The following is a 26,137-nucleotide window of genomic DNA, read 5'->3' on the forward strand; positions in this document are numbered from 1 at the left end:
GCTCTTTCTCACACTCACGCCGCGTGCATGCGCGCGCACACACACACACACACACACACACAAAAGTGTGGCGTGTGTGTGTGTGTGTGTGTCTAACCATATCAATATATATGGTGTACAGTACACAACACTCACAGCACAATTTCCTCGATGTCTCCCATGGTTACAACAACATGTACCTGGTGGCCTCTTGCTCCAGACGGGACACGTTGGGCACGTAGAACATCACGCCAAAGAAGAGCAGCGGCTCGTTGCCAAACTTATCCAGCTGTTTCTTCAAGGGCTTCTCCAGTTCCACCCAGCGCTGGGCCGGAGTCTGGGTCTTCCCCTGGAACCACAGGCCGAAGTAGTGGGTCTGGAGCCCCGGGGAACAGGGACGAGAGGGGGAGAGAGGACACGGGAATGGAGTTGAGTTATTAACGCATTCTGACCTGAGATCAGATTCATACGAGGTTTCCGCCGGACACACACTGGTCTGATGAACCCATTCTGACCTGAGATCAGATTCTAGAAATGTCAGTCGCTCTTCGATTTTTCAAAAAATAGCAGACCTACAAGCTCGTATCGCGCCACTCGGTGGCGCGATATGAGCTTGTAGATCTGCTATTTTTCAATAGATAAAGCATAACATGATGCTGACACCAAAATGGGTGCCCGGTCAGAATGGGTTAAAGTTCAGTCAGGACAACTCATTAATGGATGAAATAAATATTTATCGAGTATAAAATGAGCAACATATTATTATAGTTTGGCGATTCATTGGATCTGCTTTTTAGGTACTCTGATCAAGCGCATCAGTCCCAACCATAGGGACTCTGAATGGGGGATTCAGAGTACCCATTGAAACAGCAGATCCAAAACGACAGGTGGTAGCTGGGGTGGAGGAGGGTGAGCAGCAACGGTTTAAGTAGACAGCAGCGCTGTCAGTTTAAGCAGTGTGTGTGCAGCAGCAAGCAAGATGAGCAGTGCAAACCTCCTGTTTAAACAGCCGGGAATGAAGATGGAATGAGTGTGTGATTGGATGAAGTGAATCATGTGATGCTGATGCGGCCCAATGACCGGCCGGCAGCAACTGCAGTTTCCTGACTGAACTTATTTTGCACATTTAACTAAAACTAATGAAATAGCAATAACAAAATAATTAACACTAAACATTTTAGTTAACTGAAAAAAGAAAAAGAAAGAATGAGTCTTTGATAAAAAATAAATTATAAACCTACAACCAGGGCCTCATTCACTATTCACATATTTTGCACATTTTTCTGCATTCACGCGCCACAGTTTTGCCTATTGGACTTTCATGCCAACTCCAATGTTGCGCTTTCATTTATAATATTGACCACATCACATAAACGCAGTCTTATCATCTGATGAGACTGGATGAAATCTAGTTGTGATCATTATAGGCCTACTCCATTTTCCATCTGATGTAGGACAGTGGAGGATATGTTCGTCCATAGGACAAATTCTCCTCAGTAATCAATAAAGCCCTGATCAAACATTATTGGATATGATCGGATTTCAGCATTATTATTTTTTACCTCTGCAAAGGTGAGCAAGCAATTGTTCAGTGGAAAGGGCTTACACTGCAGTATATAGCCTTTGGTCTTTCTTGACGTTAAACTTTGTAAACTTCATATTCTCATTATCCGTGAGAGTAGGCAGTTATACTAGCTTATTTCATTAACGAGAGACTCGCTTGTCGAGATACACTGATCTACAATTTGTCAAGGCGGTGCGTCAAGGCGCGTTGTAAGCTTGTAGATCTGTCCATTTTGACGAGTGATGACGTTTTCCGTCTGACGTTAGATGTTTTTCTGGTCGCCTTTTGTGGTCTTAAAATGGGACGTGGGACAATGCAAATGATCTCCACGGGAGTACGTAACATCCCATGATATGTACTGTATATAACACTGTATCAATGTTTAACACGTCAGAAGAACATAATCTAGAACTATGCCTTTCCAACGCTTCTCTGGAATAAACCCAAATAATATTAAAGACATTTCCTCTCGGTTATTGATTTGGTCTATAATTTATATACTGTCAGATAGATACTGTATGAAACTATGAACCGGGACTTATTAGACGTTTACATTAAGATATCGTTGGTCTCCGACTTTCAGACAAACATAAGATACACCTGTGATCCACACAAATCAGGGCTCTGCACCACCTTTCATGAATCACAAGCCAGAACTGACTTATCCCAATAATATACACAAACTTTACCAGGATATAATAACCAGGTTATTTACGACCAAGTTAATGGATGAGGCCCATGTCCTTAGTCGTTGTCAATATTTACATGAGCCTAGTGTTTTGCGTGGATATTGCACTCTTGCAATATTTACAAAAAATAACAAATGAAAAATGCAAAACTATAATGACCGTGGAATGGAGTGGTTGAAAAAAAAAAAAGGTTAGGACAAGGTGAGGCAGGAGAAGAGGAAATGGAAGCGCCCAAAGGGAGGTTGAGACAGAAGAGGGATACATAATACGGTGAGAGATGGAGAAGAAGGAATGAGTGGGAGAAAGAGGTGAGAGGCGAGAGATTGAGCAGGAAAGGGAGAGGCAAAGAATGATTATGGGGAAATGGTGAGACAGGGAAAGAAAGACAGAGGAACGGAGAGACATGGACAAACAAGCGGAGGAAGAGGCGAGATCAGAGGAGAGATTATAGGATACCAGACAAAACACTCAGCAAGCAAATATTTCTCCTTCAAATCAGATCAAAATTAATGTCTGACAGCGAGCTGGGGAACTCTATTAGACACGCCAGACAAAATACCACAGAAATTACCCACATTTTTGTCATTTTATCTCATTTGCATCAAGAAATCAACTCATTCTGATCTTGTGGTGCACAAAACTGTGCTTTAAGTGAATGACTCCTCCTTCTCGTAGACAGTCACCCGTTCAAAAGCTTGCAAACTGCAACTGACTCACTGAAACTAAAACGCTTAATCTGCTGAATTTATCGTCAGTTTGGGTTAAATGTGGTTTGAGGTGAGTAAGCAGGAAAGTGATTCAGGGCCAGGGTGTGCAACTGGTGTGACGCTGGAGTTTAACTTGTCTTTGCCGCTCTGGGGTCTCCTCTTCACTGTTCTAGCTTTCAATTACTTAAGCCCTGTTTTATTAGAAAGTTTTGAAAATGTTGGAAAAAAAACAAGCACAGATCCTAGTATGTTCAGGCCCAAGATAGGCGACGCGAGATTGAAAGTGACCAAACTGTTTATCTGACTAAAGACATTATGTACACGGTACACAAACAATCCGTACACAGTGTGCATGTAACGGGGCAGACAGAGGCAGAGGTGGGGGGGCGTCTGGGGAGCGCTGCCTATAATATATGACTATCACTGACACCTGGCAAATATCACAACACACTGCGAGCATGGACAACTCCACCGCCCCCTCTCTCTACTGTTTTACAGCCTCTAGTCTGAGGGTGAAGACAAGCACTTGAACGAGCACATGCGTAAAACATGCAAATACAGCCCAAACTGTCCAATGTCTCCCTTTGATCCTGTGCACAAGCTGGCCACACAAAGAACACATATTGGGGAAGAAAACGCAGTGAAGAATGACACAGAAATTGATTGCACAGAGACACACAGAAATTGATTTAACCGATTATGCAATATAATCGATAATGCAATAAAATAGTAATCGATCCGTATTTTGGTCATGTCATTATAGGTGACATTTTTTTTAAAGGTAACAACAATTTGAAAAAATAGCCAACCCGCTCAAAACGCATCACGATTTGTTGGTAATGTGTAGATCTGCTATTTTCACTCATTTTGCACGTCACCGTGGTGCGACAACATTTATTAATTGATTTGTTGATATATAAGGGAAAAATATAAAAACAATTGGTCCCATGTGCTCTTGTGCATATACTAGTACGGTAGCTTAGCAAAAAAATGTGGACACGGCTGACAAAAGCGCCAAATTTTTTCCACATGTTCTCCATAACCATACGTTTCATTTTGGAAGGGGAGCCACGTCATCAAGATGTCAGAAGGCGGCCATCTTGGCGTTCAAAGATGGCCGCCATGTAATATCTATACGTGCCACTATCTCAGCTTCTAAGCCACTTAGAAGGTCAATCTTGGTGTCAAAATATACATTATCTGGGTCAAGGAATGCAATAAGGTCATTGAGAATATCACTAGATGTTTATTTGTGCCAATATCAAATAAATAGGTCATTCTAGCAACATATTTACATCATCTTCAACTCTTTTAGCAGTCAGATACATTGAAAAATGGAGCATGAAGTGAATGATAACAACATTCAAATTATCTGTTACATTTACAACTGCAAAGAGCTGTGCAATTCCAGTGTGCCTTTTACATGAGCACCTGTAACCTGTCACAGCACTGGCTCTCCTGTGAGAGCCAGTCAGGGCAAACCCTGACTGGCGTCACACTTAAAGACACATAAGGTTGTGGCGTCTTTAAGTGTTCTTTAAGACCTTCTCAGACTCCTCCCTGCCAGTGGCGGGAGGTTTTCGTTCCGAAACCGAGGTACAGAATTTCATTTATGAACTCAGCACAGGGCATCATTAATGTCCTGTGGGTTTAAGAGTGGTGACGTCAGACGCCCAAAGCCTCAGGGTTTATAAGGCCTGTGTCTGCGTCACCGCCTCACTCGAACACTTTTCCTTCTGCCAAGAGCAAGACAAAAGGGTGTTCAGCGAAATATTTCGCTCACTTACTTAAAGAACCATGGTTACTAAAGTAACCTTCATGTTCTTTTAAGTTGTGTTCGCGAAATATTTCGCTCTATGGGACCTTATGAACTCCCGTATCCTGAACTAGCCAGTGAGTCCTAGGACTTGAGGATAAATAAGGGCTGGGGATAAACCTTAGGTTTGTAGCCCGGTCCCACAGGGTGGAAAGGTGACAGTCTTAGACTGTCAGTGTCTTCCCGGAGCGGCTAACTGGGGTAGGGCGGAGACTGCCCCAGGCAGCCTGTGTTTTATAGAGGGAGGAGGGGCGTTGCCTCATTTCCTCTAGAGCTCTTGTGGGATGGACTTGATCGGAGTCCATTTATGGTGCGGCAGCTCCCAAGACCGCGTGCGCTAAAGAGGGCACTGCCACATCTAGGTTATAGTATGTGGTGAAGGTCGAGGGGGAGGACCAGCTTGCCGCTGTGCAGATATCCTGGATTGAGACACCCTTGTGGAGTGCCCAGGATGCTGCCATGCCTCTTGTGGAGTGAGCCTTTAGCGTTAGCGGGGGCTCCACTCCCTGAGTGGTGTAGGCCAGGCGAACGGCCTGAACTATCCAGTTTGAGATAGTAACCTTTGTGACAGGTTTTCCCATGGTTCTGTCACCCCAGGATATGAACAGTTGATGACCTATCCTTGAGGGGCCTGTTCTGTCCATGTAAGTGCGGAGCACTCTCACTGGGCAAAGGCAGTTCAGCCTCCTGTCCTCTTCAGTAGCGAAGGGAGGGGGGTGGAAAGCCTGTAGAGGTCCACCGGTACGCAAACTGAGAAAGCGGGTCATTGTTGATTGGGCTCTGGCCTTCTGAATTGTTGCGACAACATTCGGAGGGAGACCGGCCTCAGTCAGCATTAGCCTCTCACGGGCCAGACCCATAGGTCTAGGTCCTTGGGGAAGGGGTGGAAGATTACTCGTCCCGCCTGCGTGACCAGATCTGGTTCGCTACCTGGGGATGTAACGACCAGTCTGCGTAGCGGAGGGGTCCTCTGGACAGCAGGTCCACCCCTGTGTTTAGAACACCCGGGACGTGACACGCTGTGATGGATAGTAGACGAGCGTCGCACCACATCGTGAGTCTCAGAGCCAGCTGGTGTAAGCGAGGGGACCTGAGTCCCCCTTGCTTGTTGATGTAGCACATAGTTGTTGTGTTGTCCGTCCTGACCAGGACGTGACAACCTCGGATGCGCGGTTCGAAATCCCTCAGAGCGAGGAATACCGCCATCAGCTCCAGATAATTGATGTGGCAGGACCGTAGTTGTTCTGTCCACATCCCTCTGGTTGCAGTGCCCTCCAGTGTGGCTACCCAGCCAGTCATGCTGGCGTCTGTGGTGACGACTTTCCTGGTCAGAGGTCTGCCCATAGAGACACCCTCTGAGAGAGCCCGTCTGTCTGCCCACCATTTCAGGGCCAGCACGCATTGTGACGTCACTGTTACCCTCTGGTGGCGATGGTGCATAGGTATGCGTCATCCAACGTTGAAAAGGTCTCATATTCAGCCTGGCTAGGCGGGTTATGTGAACCACTGAGGCCATAAGCCCCGCCATCCGGAGGCATGCATGAAAAGGAATCAAACGATCCCTCTTGAATGATGCCGCGGAATGTATTATTGCCTCTATTCTCTCTTGGCTCGGGCGAGCTGTGAAAGAGATTGGTATAGTGTTATACCGATGAAGTCTATAGACTGTGTCGGAGTTAACATGCTCTTCTCCTGGTTGATTTGAAACCCGAGAGAGGTTGGTGGCAGACGCGGGTCCCTCTGTAATCTGTCCACCATCACTTACATGAGCACCAAAACCAAACAGAATAGGAATACATCAAAGTAAAGTCCAAAAACGAACCATAATTGTGTACATATATTGCCAGAATGAACAAAATTATCTATTATTGGCAGATTTAGTCACTTATTGATATTCCCTATAGTTATATTGCATTCCTTGACAAAGAAAATTTATATATTGACACCAAGTTTGACCTTTTAGGTGGCTTAGAAGCTGAGATAGCTGCACTTATAGATATTACATGGCGGCCATCTTTGAACGCCAAGATGGCCGCCTTCTGACATCTTGATGACGTGGCTCCCCTTCCAAAATGAAACGTATGGTTATGGAGAACATGTGGAAAAAATTTGGCGCTTTTGTCAGCCGTGTCCACATTTCTCTAAAATATGGCCCTAAGCTACCGTACTATACGGGACCCACCGACTTCAAACTCGGCGAGCGGAGCGCTGCAAGGACTCCAGGGGGTGTGGTGCTAGCCTGGCACAGCCCTATTGCATATGCATGTGCCCCGACGCAGTGCAGCAGTATATTAGCATCGCAACGTGAGGCTAGTGTGGTGCCCCGCCATTGTGTAATTGAGATCAAGGAAGCTCACGAAAGGGAGGGACATGAGTCATGTGACTGGACGCCGGGGATGTGCCACCATCACACTCATGGGTGGCAAACCTCGTACCGGAAGTTTGATGAAATACATGGCAGTGAATGGAGCCGGCTGGACCAGCTCATGAACAAACACGAACGATTGTGACCTAAAAGAAGACATGTTGTTTTCTGATAACTTGCTTTTCAATGTGCACAGTAAGTACATCGTCTTTTGGGGGCATCTACAAAGTGGCAGGTATCGTTTCTGTCTTGGAGGTATCGTGAGATGTGGCTGCCAGACAGGAAACAGTGGACAGTCTTGCGATACTTGGCACTTTCAGAAACGTACTTTGTGCTCTTTTGATACCTCTATAAAATGACACAGTGTACACATCTAAAAGCAACACAGCAGAGAATAATGTGTTATATGTCTTCTGTTATCCAGAGGTGATTATTTTACAATGTTCTCAATCATTCAGAAATAGTGTTTGTTCATGCTTGTCCACTGAGCTCCATTGACTCCAATGTATTCCACCAGAGTTTCAGCAGCTGATTGCCACCGAGTGTGACGAATCTGCCGGCTGGAATTGACCTATAGCAAAGCCCATCCCCAAACTGCTATGGTCCAATCACAGCTAAGCATAACATTGGTTAGACAAACCTCTCCACCAATAGTTTTCCTATATGATAAAAAAAAAGATGTTTTAAAAAAGAAATGTCATGCACATATTCTTCCAGTACATATGGCAGGCCTTGTTGGCGGATTTGGAAGAGATTTTGAAGGTCTGGTTCCAAAAATGTAAATAATGTGTAAGATCCATGTATTTACATTGGAATGAATGAGCCTGGCTGGAAAGTGTCCTCTCCCACTTAAGAGTGTCTAAGTGGGAGAGGCCAGGGCTTAGCTATAGGTGAATTGCAGGGTAGAGAAAATGACGTTGGCGAGCAACCTTTCCTCGTAAGCTTCCCTTTCCTCGTAAGCTTCCTTGGTTGAGATATCCAGTTGTCCAGAACCACCCATCCACTCAATATGCCCATATATGGGCATAATGACATAGAGCCATAGAGTGAGACAGAGTTACGACATTGAGGGGGGCAGAAAACAGCCCGGTCACGTGGTTCATGTACTCGCATAGACCCCATGGACAATGCATTCCCTAAACTTCTGGTGTCCCTATTCGCCAATAGGTCTATGTAGAAGAGCCACCATTGGACTAGTGTAACTCTGTCTTACTCTATGGCTCTGGGCGGTGCGACGTAGGCGTGAGAGCCACTTAGCAGCCCCGGACCCGGACCACTAGCAGGGGTTGACACTGACCGCCCGTGGCAAGTAAATAAAATATTTTGAGTTGAGTTTGCTTTCGGGTTTCCCCCGACGGGCAAGTTCATTCCTTTCTTCATTCAATATTATTGGCTATTCATGAAGAACATAGCTACCGTTTTACAACTAGCTTTTGCACTCAATTCTGTTTTTCAAAGTGAATTGGGAAATAAATAAATATATATATAAAATCTTAAAATAGCAGATCTAACAAGCTTGTAGAACACCTATATTCACTACCCGTCATGTGATGAAGTACGGTACAGTATATAGGGCATGAATGGTTAAACGACACTGATCTGATACCAGCGGGTAGAAGAAAGTGGATCATTCCTCAACAGGAGTGACATAAACAGATTAAAAGATGGGGGCGGGCGAAACACAAAGTGGGAATGTTGAGGGCGGGTGGGGGGGTCGGGGGGGTCGGACGGACGGTGGGAGAGGGTGGGGGCGGGTGGGGGGGTCGGACGGACCAGTGGGAGGAGGCGGATGAGCAGTATCTCTTTCTCCAGTCAGTGAAAAGAGGACAGGGGGACGCCACGCTTCGTTAGAGACAGACAAGAGCCCTGCAGGGGACAGGGAGCAGAGGGCACGCACACACACACATGGTCTGGAGGGAGGGAGACGCGTGGCACTAGCACACACACACATACACTGTCTTGGCCTCCCAAACGTCATGGCCACATGTGTGACTATGCTGTTGCATGTGTGTGTGTGTGTGTGTGTGTGTGTGTGAATGGGTTTCTTCTCACCTCCCGTAGCTCCAGCCTCTGTGCCACCGCCTCCAGACATTCCTGCCCCGTACTCTCCACTGACAGAGTGCACTCGATCACGTTGTTGTCCAGCAGACGAATCCGCGTCACAAAGTAGTTCTTGCTGAGGACGTTGTAGCGCCTCGTGCGCCGCAGCTTCAGCCGGAAAGGCATGGCTCACAGCGGGAGGGGGGGTTCGCGGCTGGGTCAAAGGTCAAAAGTCACACGAGAGAAAGTAAGAGAGAGAGAGAGAGAGAAAGAGAGGGGGGTGGGGGCCGTGGGTTGTTAGGACCACGCTGCTGCCCTCCTCACCCTCACATGGCGCCAGCCACACCACCGGGTGGAGAAATGCACACCGGGGAGGCGCTGGCCCATTCCCTCAAGATGGTCCGGAGAGCAGGAGGAAGGGCCCACAGGAGGAAGGCAGGATCGACGGTACGCTGCAGGGAGACAAGACGTGAAAGAGTGACATTAGTTTAGACAGCATGGCACGGTAACCTGTGGAAACGTAATGTCTATACAATCCTGAGTGGTCATTTAGCATTCGGTTACATTGTGTACACTCTCAGAGTTACAAATAGATAGAAGTTCATAAACATCTTAACGGTAAGCCGGAAACGCTCGCCCCACAACGCGCTCGTCCACATTTCTTTGAATTCTTGTTTTAATCTCAATCCCAATCTTCCGCCGTATAGTCTGAAAACCCACCTCTTCAGACTCCACTGTTGTTGGACAGATGTTAGGTTCTTAGGTTACGTTACGTATGATTCTCGATGACTATTTTTATGTATTTGATGCATTTATACCATCCATGTGTTGTTGCTGCTTACTGTGAATCGCTCTGGATTAAGAGCGTCTGCTAAATGGCGAAATTGTAATTGAAATTGTAATTGTTTTTACTGAGGATGAGGTTGGAAATGAGTTTAGGGTTGGGCATAGTTATACTGAGGTTAAGTTTAGGAATAAGGTTAGGTTTAGGCATACCGTAGTTTACGTGTAGGAATAGATGACTTAAATGTTTTTTATAGTGTTTGTATAGGCCGGGGGCCAGGCTACATTGCTGTTTATACGGATGTCATCCAAAAAGTAATGGCCGATATACATAAATATACACTAGTATATGGACCAATATCGGTCTGACTCTATACTAGACTTGGCAGCTGTGCTCCCTCCAGCTGTATGTGGCCCAGTGTCGGGGCAGGGGAGCTACAGGAGACAGTCAGACACGGAGGCTGGGATGTGAGGCCATGGATGGCTGGACATCAAACAGCAGAATGCAGACATCCATTTGAGCCCAGCAGCTGGCTTTGAGGAGCTAATGGAGCCTCTAAAGTCTCATATCTGCCTGTGTGGGAGGCCTTTCCATGCCTTTTTATCTCCCCTCTCCCTCTCTTGTGTCCCGACAAGACCACAGCGGCAGACATTGAACAGTGTAGCCATATGTCCACACGAATAATACATACAGTGCCGGTAGATATAAGAGGACAGTAGTATAGTGCATTCAGATAATGCAGTCAGATAATGCGGCACACACACACAGCTCCCCCCCCCCCCCCCCCCCCCCCACACACACACACACACACACACACACACACACACACACACACACAGTGGTTTGTAAGTACTAGCCCTTAACGAGGGAGTCATATGAATGCCATACCTGGGTTAACCATCAGATTCAAGCTTTTATGTAGTCTACAGAAGTCTGATGAAGAGAATGACTTTGAAGTGGAGCAACACCCCCACCCCCCCCCCCCCCCCCCCCACACACACACACACACACACACACACACACACACACACGTCTGTATGCATAGACGTGCATGGACTAACACACGCCAAATAATAAATACCTGGCTGTCAGTCACCTACACAGCAGAAAATATTAGCTTTGAACAGAGTGATATACAGTATACTCCCATTCCAGCGTGCGCGGCCGCTCTTAACATCACATTGTCATTGATATTAGGAATACATTAGCATGGCAGAAAGGTGGTGTTATGTTTGTGGCCTCTTCCAGCTTTGTTAGGCAGGAAACAGACCCAAAAAAACCACAAGTCAAAATGCTCCCCGCCTCCTCGGCAGGGGGATAATAACAACAACCTCTCCTCCATACTAAAACGGAGCTCATTGACAGAACTGGCAAACCCTCAAGCTGCAACCCTTAAACAAAAGATGAAGGAGAAAGTTCAGGGGCGAGAGAGAGAGAGAGAGAGAGAGAGAGAGAGGGGCAAAATGAGTACAGAGAAAATAAGACATTTAGAGTATGGAGAATCAAAATGTCTTACAAAAGTATCAAGAGATTGTGTGTGGGGACTTAGGGGAGAGAGAGAGAGAGAGAGAGAGACTGGAACACATGGCACTTAAAAGAGAGAAAAACACTATGACAAGCAGAGGAGAGGAGTGCAGGGAAGGGGGTGTGTATAGAAAGGAGAGCGAGAGAGGACGGAGAGGAGGGGAGGAGAGGAGAGAAGAGAAGGAGGGATGTGTTGCTTCTTGTCCAGGGCTCTGGCAGGGCGCTGCTGATAGTCACCTTGGACCTGAGCCCAGATTCCTCTCTACCCCAACTGGAAAAACAGAGCACACCTGACACAAGTATGTACCACAAGGAGAGAGCGTGTGCATGCGTGCGTGCCTGTCTGTGTGTGTCTGGGAGAGTGTGTGTGAGAGAAAGAGAGAGAGAGAGAGAGAGAGAGAGAGAGAGAGAGAGAGAGAGAGAGAGAGAGAGAGAGAAAGGAGAACGCCTCTTCAATGAACAAGGTAGAGCAGCAGCAAACGTCTGTATTACGACCATAGCGTTACATTTAGTACACAATAAAATCCCCACTGTACTTAGTTGACCGGTATCCCCCAGGGGTCTATACTTGGCCCTTCCTTTTTCCTTATACTCCAAATCTCATCCCCATGTACATAGCCGATCGGCATAATGTTCACCTGTTCTATTTTGACCTGCCCCGAATAGGGATGGGGTTCATGCCGGCTAATTTAACTAGTGTACAAAATGGAACCAAACACACGCTTGTTCTCATTCTCAGAGTTTAAACAAAAAAGCACCCTGAGACGAACCGTGTGTGTGTGTGTGTGTGTGTGTGTGTGTGTGTCTGTGTGTGTGAGAACCAACCCAATAGTACATTCCATGCTCCTGAATCCGTCTGAGAAATTACTATAGCATCATCTTAGTCATGTGTTTTCTGCTGGGCATGCAGTCACAACGCACGCATGCACGCACGCACGCACACACACACGCTCACAGTGAATCATTAATTACTATGGGTGAGATGGGTGAGTAAATCTTTGTTTTGTGATTGGACGACTTGAGCCCCGCCCCTTTTTGCCCAAGCTCTTAGGGGAAGTGACATCATGATGGAACCCACGGTAAAGAAAGAAATTAGGTGTGGGGGGGGGACCCCAGAAAATGTTCTCACGCACACATGTGCTAAATCACGTCAACAAACAAACAGACAGACGAACACACACACACACACACAAATAAAGATGCATACTTTCACCGTGTGGTGTGCAAACATAGACATGCATGAACAGAGCACACCGCACACACAACAAACACACACATACACACGCACGCACACGCACCCACACACACACACACACACACACACACACACACACACACACACACACAAGAGCACAGCACAAACAAGAGCACGGCACTACACAACCAACACACCCACCGAGTCCTACAGAGGTTAGCCAAGGGACCAGACAGCAGTTAGTGCAACTCTAAACTAGCAATCAGCGATGTGGTGCGGAGCGTGTGGTTGGGTGAAACCCAGACAGACAGACAATAGGTTGGGACTAAACCTTCTCTGGGGTGGAAGAAGTACTCCGATTAAATTTTTTACTTAAGTAAAAGTAGCAAATATCACAATATACCACAAAATACTCTTTAGCGGCCTGTATTCAAAATTGACTTGAGTTAAAGTACAAATGCATTGGCTAATTTGGCTTCAAATTATATTTGGAAAAAAAAGTACACTCAACTTTTTCAAAATGACAAATTAGATTGCACAGGGCACTTTACATTTGAAACAAATCTCAAAATGTTCCTGTACACACATAAGTTACAGCGCTACTTAGTAGTAGTGCTATAAGCCCACAACACGTCTCAAATAGCCGGAGTATAAAATAGGGCTTAGGTGGTTACTGTATGTGTTGTAATAACTGTACGTGTATGTGTTGTGAATGTGAATATGCAAAGTAACTTTCAACTAAAGATATCAAATAATCGCAGTGGAGTAAAAAGGTGCAATATTTACCTCTGAGATACAGTGGAGAAATATAAAGTATCGAAAATGTACAGTACAAAAAGTAAATGTACTTAACCCATTCTGACCGGGCACCCATTTTGGTGTTGGCATCATGTCATGCTTTAGCTATTGAAAAATAGCAGATCTACAAGCTCATATCGCGCCACCGAGTGGCGCGATACGAGCTTGTAGGTCTGCTATTTTTGAAAAATCGAAGACACTTTTAGAATCTGATCTCAGGTCAGAATGGGTTAATAATGAAACTGTCAGGATGTAATAGACATTTTTAGAATCTGATCTCAGGTCAGAATGGGTTAAGTTACATTCCACCCCTGCCAGCAGGAGGACTGTTCTACAGAATGCTGCCGCAAACGCTCACCCCGGCCTGCGTGTTTATTTCCAGCGCGCAAAAACAGCGTATACATTTACAAAGTTGCACATTGTAATTTTGTGGCGTGAGGGAAGAGAGAGAGAGAAGGGGGGACGAGCGAGGGAGAGGGGGGACGAGTGACTGGAGGGATGGGAAGGCATTTGTTTTTCATTTTCAATGCAGCAGGCTGGGCCTATACGTGAAACCATTCTCAGCCCCTCCAACCCTGGCCGTGGTCCAGTGGATGGTGGACAGCTGCGGGTGTCTCTCTGTGGCGACGTGCCAGCTAGGGTCTGGAAGGAGAGAGAAAGACCTTTTTCTCCCCTCCCTCTTCAAGCCTGTACGTTGTGTTGGCTTGTCGAGTTCTCTCGTGGCGTTTGCAAGTCACCTCAGCTAGACAAAGGATGCTTCTGACATCCCATAATATGTGAACATACTCTACTCATCTTTTCCTTGTAATTTATAGCTGAATGCCAATTTTGGTGTCAAATTTGGTGCCAATCTTTTTTGTGTTGTTGTTGTTGCAGAGGCGGGGTTGTTTCAAACCCCAGTTAAGCCCAACGCTAACAAGTTAACAGTTGACAAAAGGATAAAGCTAGTAGAGTCCAGTGCAGCTCAACGTTCCCTTTCCCCGACACCCGTGATGTTTTCACCTTGCTGCCTCCTCTGGTGGGGATATTCAATACAGGGTCACCTCTATCATTGACATTTACAAACCAAAACATGCTGTGACAAACAGCACTACCAGCTAGTGTAACAGAACATACCCACTGACTGACAGAGCCCCACCAGAGACACTCAGTTCAATTAACACTGAGGACTTTGCTGTGCATCACCATACTCCATAGACGTGAAAACACAAGCAGTCCACAAAACGGCACCACAAGCCCAAGACTTGCTGAATAGGTGGTGTGTGTGTGTGTGTGTGTGTGTGTGTGTGTGTGTGTGTGTGTGTGTGTGTGTGTGCGCATGCCTGTGTGTGTGTGTGTGTATGCATGCCTGCGTGTGTGAGGGTGTGTGTTCTCCCCAAGCAGTCCTAGTGCTTCGCTCCATTCACAGCCACACAATAGCGGTAACAAAACAGCACTTTGTCACCTACTGTTAAAACCATTAGACGCAGGCCACCGAGAGCTGAGGACGCTGAGGACGCAAGTGTAGCGTGTGTAACTCAATCAATCTGATCTCTGTTGCTTGTCTTTCTCTCTCTCAACTCCCACCCCCCCCCAACACACACACACACACACACACACACACACACACACACCATCCTCTCCTGCCCCCTAGTCCCTCTCTCTCGTTACACATGAGCACTGTAGCAAAACAAACGGGTTAAGTGCTTTACAGCCCGTAGCTGTTCTTCCTCTAGTGTTCCTCTTTTTACCACATGGTCAACATTCCTCACTAGCCCTGGCTCATAAAATATTTGCAAATATTGCCCACAACATTTGGCCACGCCAAGCACGTTCAAACAAACACCGGGAATTAGCAAATACTTTTCTTTCTTTTTTTAACACTTTGATACGCCAAAAATAGCAGATCTGACTAGCTCTCAAACATGTTACGACGCGTTGTTACTAATATGTAAGACGTCAGAGGGTTAGTGGTTACTTTCTACAAGCTCCTCGTTTGTCTCACTGGTTTATCATGGAAGCAGACAGCTCAGCACTCAGCAGTAGTGAGACCGTTTGGGAGGAAATGAGGCCTTGATGTGACTCCAGAGAGCAGGCTATGAGGCCATACTGACACAGCCTGTCAAAGCAGCAGCACTGATTATGAGGTAAGATTTTAGTCCCCTTAACCATGCTTAAACCCCATATAATATACTTTTTTGGCCGGGGTCACGCCAGGGTCTACTCTATACTTTATTTTTTCCACCTCTACCAAAATCCATCTGCCGAACATACAAGCGGTCTACAAGCTCACAACATTGCCTATTTTCACAGAATATTTGTGTATTTGTGACATGCCCAGAATAGACTCTCTCATATTCTGGGAGACACAGAATTAGTTGGACAATGGACATCACTGGCTAAACTGTGTTTAGTTTATCCCCAGTGTTCATTTGTAACACCAAGAGTTCCATTAGTACTCTCTCAGCGTTAAATGAACACTGATCATTTTACTGTGTTGTTTTTTTTCCAGGGGACTTGAAAATGGGACACTGCAAAGAATTTGTACTTGAGCAAAACAAAAACAGGCTTTGTGCTTATGTGGTGCTGGGTAGAGGAGACACTATACTAGTAGAGACGGTAACCTCGCGCGTAGCTACGCTTGCCTTGTGTGCGCGACACGTAAGCATCCATGTAGCCTACACACAGGCACACGTGCACAAACAGCGCTCTGTCATGCTGCCTGTAGGGGTTGGTTGGCACTTTGGACAACACTCCATCAAGACCCCCTTTGTTACCCGACACTCTTCACATGTGCGTTATTGTCTCACTCAAAATACTATGTGTGAGTGTGTGTGTGTTCATAGACACATCGAGAGCATTACTGGTGTTGCATTCTTCAAAAAGAATAGCCAGTCTACTTCAATTCAAAGCAAATTAAACAGCGCGCGCACACACACACACACACACACACACACACACACACACACACACACGACTGTTAATAAAGTATTAAATCAATCAATCAAACCAGTGTGCCTCTTACAAGCACGGTGACTTTGCATCACTCTTCATTCTCTCTCTCTCTCTCTCTCCCTCTCTCTCTGACACACATGCATTCCTCCTGTGGTCAGGGAGAGGACAGAGACACCCATGCAGAGCACACACACGCGCATGCATGCATGCGTGCGCACACACACACACACACACACACACACACACACACACACACACACACACACACACACACACACACACACACAATGCTCTGTGTGTGAGAGGGGAGGGGGTCCCAATAGCACTACTGTAGCTCTGTGTTCAGTTCATTTAACTCTGAAAGTGAGCAAATAGAACACTTTACACACATTTTCAGGATTTTACAGTAATAGAATAAAATCCTCATGGTGCCTTTATCCACGGCACTTTACATAGATTGTGCATTACATTCACCCATTCATACACCGATGGCAGAGGAAACCATGCAAGGCACCAACCAGCACATCAGGAGCAATTAGGGGTTCAGTGTCTTGCTCAAGGACACTTCGACACTAACTCTGAGGGAGCCCCGGTTCGAACTGGCAGTCTTGAGCCAACACCTCCCCTTTTATGGTACTTATATGACTGTCTCGTCACTGAAGTACACACGTGAGTGCTGACTTTGTTTACAAACGATTCTTGGCACACACACACTCACCATGCTATACCTTTCAGTATGTGAGGAGCGACAAATTCCGTACAATGGTTAACCCATTTAGACCTGAGATAGATTTTTTTTTTTTTTATCTTTTAAATCCTAAAAGTTTTCAGAAGAAGTGGTGCTCATTCTTTTTCATGTCAAGAACCCCCAGAATTATCTGTATTTGGCCGCGGACCCCCGTTTGAAAATATGATGTTCCAGGGCCCCCACCAGATGCAAAGATTTGAGTTAAAAATGTTCGCTCTGAAAGAATATATATTTAAAGAAATAGCAGATCTACAAGCTTGTAGCACGGCCCTCTGTGCTATTTTTCAATAGCTAAAGTATAACATGTCATGATGCTGAAAACACCAAAACACCCGTCCAGAATGGGTTAACTTAATACAGTAAGTTACAGTACAGTACATGTGTGAAAGATGCCTGGCACAATATATAATCGTGCACGCTTGCAAAGAGAGGATCAACCCATGTGTTTTATTATGTGTAGAGCTTGTGCCGTATTGGCGGTTTATGGGACACACGGATGCCAACATTCCAGCCTGGCTGGCATGGATATCCAAACACTGTCGCTTTAACACAGAGAGAAGGAAGAGATCAAAGACGGGCACATCCAGTGACACAGGCCAGAGACCCATTTTCCAAACTGGAAAAGATGTGATTCTGTCGACTCATCCCGTCGCACAGGAAACAGAAGCTTGATGTCATGGAGAGAGAGTAGGACCAAAACTACAAGCGCAGGGGGACATGGCAACTGCATGTGTATGTTTGTGTGTGTGTGCAGTGGGGGACAAAGTGGGTCTACTCAACCACAGTTTTTATTTATTCATTTTATGTACATTTTTATCCCACGATTTTCATCACCCAGTGTCAATCGTCGAAATCTAATGTAGTCCTGAGCAACCGACCTCATGCCCCCTTCTATGCATGAGGAGTCCAAGCCGCTTCTTTTCACCCGACAGTGGAGTGTCAAGGAACACGTTTATTCCATTTCCAACCAATTCCTTTCAGGGCGCCCCGGCTAGCCAGGGGAGGCAGTATAGAGACCAGGATTACTGCATGTTTTTTTGTGAGGGGACCTACCCTAGGGCAGGTGTTCTAAACATGTGGGTCGTGGCCCCTCGGGGGGAGTTGCCAAATTATTTTCGAGGGTCCCCAAATTATAAAAAAAAAATGCAACTTAATGGCTGTAAAATGGAAATTAAGAGTTTACATACGGTAGTACACGTAGTGCATGCATAAACTTTCCTTAATGATTATATCTGGTTTCAGTATTAATTTATAATAATAAATAATATATTTTCTCTATTATTAAGGTTATTTTTGCAGTCAGTTTGTATTGGTGGTGGGGAGGGGGGGCGCGCATGCAAACTACACACAGAAAGGCCCTTTTGCCAACCCCACCTAGGAGAGAACACGACCCCCAGCGGGGGGAAAAACCCCAGCACATTCTAGCTGTGAGGTGACAGCGCTACTTAAAACCTCAACTCCAGGTCTTTAGTCAAAATATCTACTGGTCTGAGAATTCCACACCCACAATGCAAATTAATTTGTGCCCATGGGGCGCATAACTTTGTGCGCCCTCGGTGACCAAGTGCCGTTCACACCTGTACTTTGTGGCCGTCTGTCTGTCTGTCTTTACCTCTGTGTTTACAACCCAGCTGGCCCCTTGGTGGCTCTCTCTCCCTGTACTTTCCCTACCTCTCTCTATCCTTGATCTAATTCACCTCTCTCTCTCTTATTCACAGAGAAAAAACAACAACAACACTGTCAGTGGCCAAAGACACGCCGCTGTCTGCCGTCGTTCAAAATGTACGGTTTGATTTGTGTGTGTGTCTCACTCGGACACAGAGAATTCACGGAGAAACAACAACAACACCACGGACGCGCGGCGTGAGCGTACGCGTGCAAACTTATACTGGTACTGGTGTGCTTTTAAGAAAATAATACTTATATTTATATTTGCAACAAGTACAGTACTCAATTGAATGTACTTCGTTAATGTCCAGTGTCCACCATTGTTTGTGTGTGTGCAGGATAAGTTCATGTGTATGCGACTATGCGTGAGGCAATACAGGGTGGTAAACTCACTAAACTGCCACCTTCCCACAGTTAGTGGGCAACAGAATGGGAAAATAACTAGCAAGATAAGCGAAGACAGATAGAAGTTGAGAGACCTGCGGGAAAGAAGGGATGTTGACGCCGCTGGTTCTCTCTCAGGCTCTTATCATGTTGGTACAGTTGGACAGGGGAAAGAGGGAGGGGGGGGCAGGGGATGATGAGAACGAGGGGCGGATGGAGAGAATGGGTGAATAAACATCGGCGGCGGTGAGGTTGATAGTGGAGTCGCTCCACCTCAACAACAGCAGAACCCCTGGCCTGGGACAGGCAGCCCACGGCCACCAGCTCTGTTACAGCAAGAGAAGAAGAAAAAAAAACACCGTGTGCTGTGCTTCACATTTTCCATACCCCCGCCCCCCATCCCCCTCCCGGAACCACATCACACAAACGCACACACACACACACACACATACACACACTCACGCAATGCACTGTAGTGACTGTACTACTTACCCTCGGCCACCAAAAGTCACTGACTCTGCTTTCTAATGCTGAACCCTCAGGCAGTAACACAGGGACTTCAATAAGCATTGGCTTTCATGGAACAATCACAGGAGCAACGCATTTGGTTTGGCTGTCATTTAGGGCAGGCTAATCTCCCCAGATTGGTTTTTTTCTTCTGTGACGTGTACTAACTAGACATACTGTAAATTCACATATTTTCACCACCGCAGGGCTCTGAGGCGGCTCACTTGGCTATTATCCATGTGATGTTCTTTCACAAACATGAAAACAATGTTACGGTGATGCATTCACCATAACCCTTCTTTGAGATTGAAGGGAATATATTGCACTGCACACTATACCATTCCATCCATTTGCTTTGCTCAGTCCTACTTCAAAACAACGTTTTCAGCAAACCTCACCCATTCACCTGTGTGTGTGTGTGTGTGGGGGGGGGGGGGGTAGCCACACGTGAGCATAGCAGCGTGCCTGTGTTGTTGGGTTGAGCAAATGGAGGGGGCTGACCTGTTGTGAGGGCGGGCTGAGGAGTGATTGACAGCTCACCTATAGCACCTGGTAGGAGCCTGGGGTAGAGTGTGGGAGAGCGGGGCAGGTTGGGACATGCTCGCTCTCCTCTGTTGTTGTCTGCTAGACTGACAAAGAGCACTGCTCACAAAATGCAAAGATCTCAAAACAGCCATGATCTGCATACACATTCTTTTACAACAATACCACATGATTGCATTATTGCTTACAGGTAACATTACTAAGCTTCCAAATAGCTTAACTCTCCGTTTGTGTTGGGGAAGTTGTGTGAAATGTCATAAGAGTCAGACATACACTTTGAAGGGGGTTATGAATGTCTCGGCCTTATTTTATACAATAAACAAACTTCTTCTTCCCTTGTCATATGGCAGGAGCAATTGCCCAAAATTACAGAAAGGTATGCCCTACTTTTCCTCTTAAAGTTGTAATCAAAAGTCAGAACATTATAATTAAGCAACAGCGGACTACAATAAAATTTCCGCCTTGCCTCTCTTCTCACTTTACATGTTTCAATCTTTCACATTTTGCCTCATGATATGCAGGCTTATGCAGCGGTCACAAACAACGTCAGTATGCCGATATACAGTATACTGTAATATGCCACCATCAGACAAGTAGCTGAGGCTATTGAAGCTATTAAAATCATTTATTCTCAAATAACGTTCATCCTACAAATAAATATTGTAATGTTAAACTAATCAGATTGATATATAGATATATTCCACTGTTATATTCATAGCTGATATGATTCATGATAACTAGTCTTTATGTAATGTTTATGATGTATCGCCATGTTTTGTTCTTGCTTAATGTAAATGCCTAAATTGTAAATTGAAACAGCCTCCACTCCTTCCATTCCCTCTCTGCTTTCAGCCAGGTCATTGTAGGCAAAATGTTTCAAAACATTAAAAAGAATAGCTATAAAAACACGCATTCTCTTTGTGAGCTTGTAGAGCTGCTATTTTTGCAGCGGGACACTAAATGGTATATAGCACCTTTATCCAAGGCGCTTTACTAATGCACATTCACCCATTCACACACACACATTCACACACCGATGGCAGCGGATACCATGCAAGGCACCAACCAGCACATCAGGAGCAATTTGGGGTTCAGAGTCTTGCTCAAGGACACTTCGACACTAACTATGGGGGAGCCCGGGTTCGAACTGGCAACCTTGCAGTTACCATCCCATCCAGCCACTCTACCACTGAGCCACCGCCTCCCCTACTATCATACAACAAAGTATAACATACTTAAACCACATGACCGTCCATATACGGTAGTGTTTCTCAAAGTGGGGTCCAGGGACCCATCTGGGTTCTATCTAAATGGACCCTTATGGGTCTGTAACCAAATGGTCCCTTTGCAGGTCCATTTGTGCACTCTCAAGAGTTATGGGGGTCCTTGGAATGGAACTGAGAACAACTGGGCTACAGTGATGGGGAGTAGACTACGGGCAAGTTGCTGGCTTTCTCATAGAGGCCTCCCCTCTTGGGGGGCACACTTTAGTCGACATCACGTTAGTCCGACATCACGTTAGTCCGACATCACGTTAGTCCGACTACGTGGCCGGTTGAGACTCACTCGTGGCTTCCGCGTGCAGTTAGCATTTGGGGATAGGGTTAGTATGGGGCTCTATGGTTAGGGTTTGGGGATAGGGTTAGTATGGGGCTCTATGGTTAGGGTTTGGGGATAGGGTTAGTATGGGGCTCTATGGTTAGGGTTTGGGGATAGGGTTAGTATGGGGCTTTATGGTTAGGGTTTGGGGATAGGGTTAGTATGGGGCTTTATGGTTAGGGTTTGGGGATAGGGTTAGTATGGGGCTCTATGGTTAGGGGATAGGGTTAGTATGGGGCTTTATGGTTAGGGTTTGGGGATAGGGTTAGTATGGGGCTCTATGGTTAGGGGATAGGGTTAGTATGGGGCTCTATGGTTAGGGGATAGGGTTAGTATGGGGCTTTATGGTTAGGGTTTGGGGATAGGGTTAGTATGGGGCTCTATGGTTAGGGTTTGGGGATAGGGTTAGTATGGGGCTCTATGGTTTGGGGATAGGGTTAGTATGGGGCTTTATGGTTAGGGTTTGGGGATAGGGTTAGTATGGGGCTCTATGGTTAGGGGATAGGGTTAGTATGGGGCTTTATGGTTAGGGTTTGGGGATAGGGTTAGTATGGGGCTCTATGGTTAGGGTTTGGGGATAGGGTTAGTATGGGGCTCTATGGTTTGGGGATAGGGTTAGTATGGGGCTCTATGGTTAGGGTTTGGGGATAGGGTTAGTATGGGGCTCTATGGTTTGGGGATAGGGTTAGTATGGGGCTCTATGGTTAGGGTTAGGGTTAGTATGGGCTCTATATGGTCGGAATATTGGGTAGTCGGATTATTGGGACGTCAGACTAACACTGTTACGCTACGCACCCCACTCACTAATTTATGCTTTGTTGCCTGTTGCTCACTGAAACTCACTCATTTCCACACCATTGTGTCGAAGCATAAATTAGGCTTTTACTTGTTGTCTCCTTCAACTTCTTTACAGTGTTTTAAAGCTGCTGTACGCTCCCCAGCCACTTGCTCTGGCACTATAATTTACACAGCATGCCTCTGAGCTTATAAAGACAGCCAGATGTTTGTGTGTGTGTGTGTGTGTGTGTGTGTGTGTGTGTGTGTGTGTGTGTGTGTGTGTGTGTGTGTGTGTGTGTGTGTGTGTACAAGGCGGCCTATGCGCCTCCTGCAGCAATGCTATATTTGCCTTTACGTATACTCTCCCTGTTTACAATGATGGTGTTAATCCTATAGGTGCATGTCCAAACATATATTTACACACTCACGCGCGCACAAACGCAATCGCGCAAAGTGTGTGAGCAGACCAAACAGATCAGCAGCAATGTGCTAATGTCATCATTTAGGTGGCAGTGGCAGGCACAGCAGAGGTGAGTGGACAACTAGTGTTAACTGTAGACCAGCAAAAACATCATCTAGCCTAGGCCTGCTTACTGTAATGTGTAGCAGCCAGGCAGGCCTATCTAGATACCAAAGTCCTTGAGTTCAACGTGCACCACACTGCATTTCTAGCACATTTAACAAGTTAAATGAAACTTGTGTGTGTTCACTTAAAACGTGTATTCGTGTATTTTCAGCATAATTAAATCCATGTGCAACTCTACCTAGATTAGGAAATCCCTACACATAGGCCACCAAAACTGAACCAAGTGATCGAGTGTTATTATTATAATATAAGACTAGTAAAATAATGTTGCATATTAAAAGTAGGCCTACCTCAGTATTAATTTATCAATTTGTGTACAGAACAGATTTAACCAAATCGACAGCTGGGTATAGCTACTAAGCTACATGTCTAAGCCTGCACTTTAAATATACATGTTCACAGTTAAAGCTGCAATCCGGAACTTATTTTAATGAATAATAAAAATGTAATTTTCATCATTCTGTAAGGACGAGCGGACATGTTTGGAGAGTGGTGGAAATTTGGTCTCATATGCAGGAGACCCGGGTTAGAATCCAGGGTACAGTTATGGATTGATTTGACAATCTAGTAATTAGCTATAGGCCTACTACTAGTGGTTCTCAACATGTGGACCAGGACCCCCAGGATGGGATCCCACCCCACGTCATTTTTGGGGGTCCCCAGGTGAAGAACGTTTGAATAGGCTAGCTTAAAAAAGAAAGAAAAGACCATCAGGCCTACTGAATCAAAAGTGCAAACTACACTATAAACACATGTAGGCTACTATACATGCAAAATAGTCAAATAACATACCGGTAAGAAAGGGGCATACATTGTGAAAATAGTCGACCTAGCTCACAAATAATCATCGCTTATCTGTGGAACCAAGTCAAACTAAATGTAATTCCTCAAAACCTACATTCCAAGTGCTTGTCAGGGTTTTGGGGGTCCCCAGTTTAAGGGGGAGGGTGGGGGGGGCTGAGAATGTTGAGAACCACTGGTCTAGCTATGATAAAAGCGCAACCCCAGCCGCAGAGTCTAGACCCCCGTCACCCCTAATGTTGGCGTCTGCTTGGGCAGAAGGTGCCCTACGTGGACAAGCAGCGCATATGGCCTGCCTGCTGCTGCTCATTGAGACTCTATCGCTGCAGCGCAGCCACTCGACTACAACGTTTTTTGGGGGGATAGGCTGGAAACTATTTACACACAGCCAAATATATGCTAAAACAGAGCTCAAAACGCCATTGTTGTAGGTCGACTAGAACAAAAACAAAACAAAAAAGCACACCCACCCTTGATTCTGCGCTACATGACGATTTGTGGTGTTCACTTTTAAAATCCTTCGACGAAAGAGTTCGACAGAGGTGAACTTCAAAAATCCTTTAAACGGCGATAATCCTCAAACTGTGTTTTACTTCGCGCTTCCATGCGTCAAAAAACGATCTTCAGTCATTTGGGCGAAAAATAGACAGAGACTTGTGTAAAAACTTAACCGCTCCAAAGAGAACTGCTTCTACACAGACAACCTAAACAGTCACCAAATATTCCGAACTTGAGTGAGTATTTTCTTTTAAACGACGTGTTGCTCATTCTTTGGGACCCTCGGTGTGTTGTTGCTGTGTGCCCCCCTGGTCGACCACTCTGGTACAACGTAGGTCCAGATGTCTGTGTCCCGTCCCTTCTCTCTCCTGACATCAGAATGGAGGAATGCTAGGAATGCAGGGCTAACGGGAGAAGTGGCGGCTCCTCGTTTAATGGTTTTAGACGGGAGAGAGAGGTGACTAAACGGCAAACAAAGAAGGAGGTCCCCTCAGATATTTATGTCCTTTTGGCCATGGATGAATTAGCTACAGGCTTGGTTTAGCCTCCCCGGGGGAGCCTCCCCCATACTGTGCCACGGCCACATTTACTAAATGCTTTAGGTGGACTTTTTAGTTTTTATATCACTATGTGTAGGAGCAGGCTTACAATTCTTGGGTTTAGGCTGCTCAGCAATATTGCAAGTAATAAAGCAAAAGATAAATATAGGCTTATAATAAATAGTACCTACCTACTGGCAATTTTATTATATAATATCATAAAGTCATCACACTGGCTGAAAAAAACCCTCATATCATATGTATTGTGTTAATTGTAGCAGGAGGTTAGTGTGTGAATAGCAGAATTAAGATTGTATCAATTGAACCCTAAGGCAAACCCCAAGCCCAGCCAATGTCATATTGACCTCTTTACTCATGGTGGTCGTCTCTGGGAGTGGGATGAGTAAATGTACAGGTATAAGAATAGGGCATACTGTGCAAGATAATTTGGATTTATGACCAAATTGCAACCTCTTGTGGCCATTCAATTTACATGGTTCCTTCCTTTATGTAGACATAGCACTCTACTGTATAGTAGTGTGTATAATATATACGTATATACAGCATGCATATACCGGTATGCATTGTTTCATTATATAGATATTCCACTGTTTACTGTAAATTGCTCAGGATTAAGAGCGCCTGCTAAATGCCAAATAAAATGTAAATTGTAAACTACTGACAATATTATCACATCAAAAAGATGGTTCCATCCTGGAAGCAAATCTTTCCGGTGATAAAATGGCCACCAACGTAATCAAAGAAGTCAACCAAAGAAGATTCCTTTACACTGTAAATGAATCTTCTTTGATTGACTTTTTTTATCCTGTAAAGTTTACAGGATCTCCTCACTGGTCAACAAAAACACCTTGAAGACCCTAACAGGAGCCCTCGTACAAGGTTTCTTTGACTATGCATGTACCTCTTGGTAACACGTACAGCACCTCAAAGGCCCTTAAAACTAGGCTCCAGACTTCCCAAAACAAATTGGTCAAGCTACTACTTGGCCTCACTCCCCGAACCCACCTCACCCCTGCCCACTTCGACAGGCTGGGATGGCTTAGGGCCGATTCATACTCTTATTTTACCGCT

The 26,137-nt window shown here is 45.6% G+C and overlaps 1 protein-coding gene across 2 annotated transcripts in view; it reads right to left on the bottom strand.

The window, feature by feature from the left end:
- LOC310877103 (tyrosine-protein phosphatase non-receptor type 14-like) overlaps positions 1 to 24,962 on the bottom strand; it is a 56,952-nt gene extending 31,990 nt beyond the window's left edge. The window contains exons 1-3 of one of the 2 annotated variants that reach the window (XM_083790805.1): positions 24,479 to 24,962; positions 9,173 to 9,612; positions 180 to 355 (exon numbers count right to left, since the gene is read on the bottom strand). In XM_083790805.1, the coding sequence (XP_083646931.1) occupies positions 180 to 355; positions 9,173 to 9,346 (350 nt within the window). In that variant the 5' untranslated portion in view covers positions 9,347 to 9,612; positions 24,479 to 24,962. Of the gene's footprint in view, positions 1 to 179; positions 356 to 9,172; positions 9,613 to 14,909; positions 14,925 to 24,478 lie in introns of those variants that run through there. The other variant, XM_083790806.1, reaches the window with a different exon arrangement.
- Positions 24,963 to 26,137: the final 1,175 nt, after the last annotated feature.

The sequence above is a fragment of the Protomyctophum parallelum genome (genome assembly GCF_964188405.1).
Source record: "Protomyctophum parallelum genome assembly, chromosome: 19".
In the NCBI taxonomy this organism is placed as follows: domain Eukaryota; kingdom Metazoa; phylum Chordata; class Actinopteri; order Myctophiformes; family Myctophidae; genus Protomyctophum; species Protomyctophum parallelum.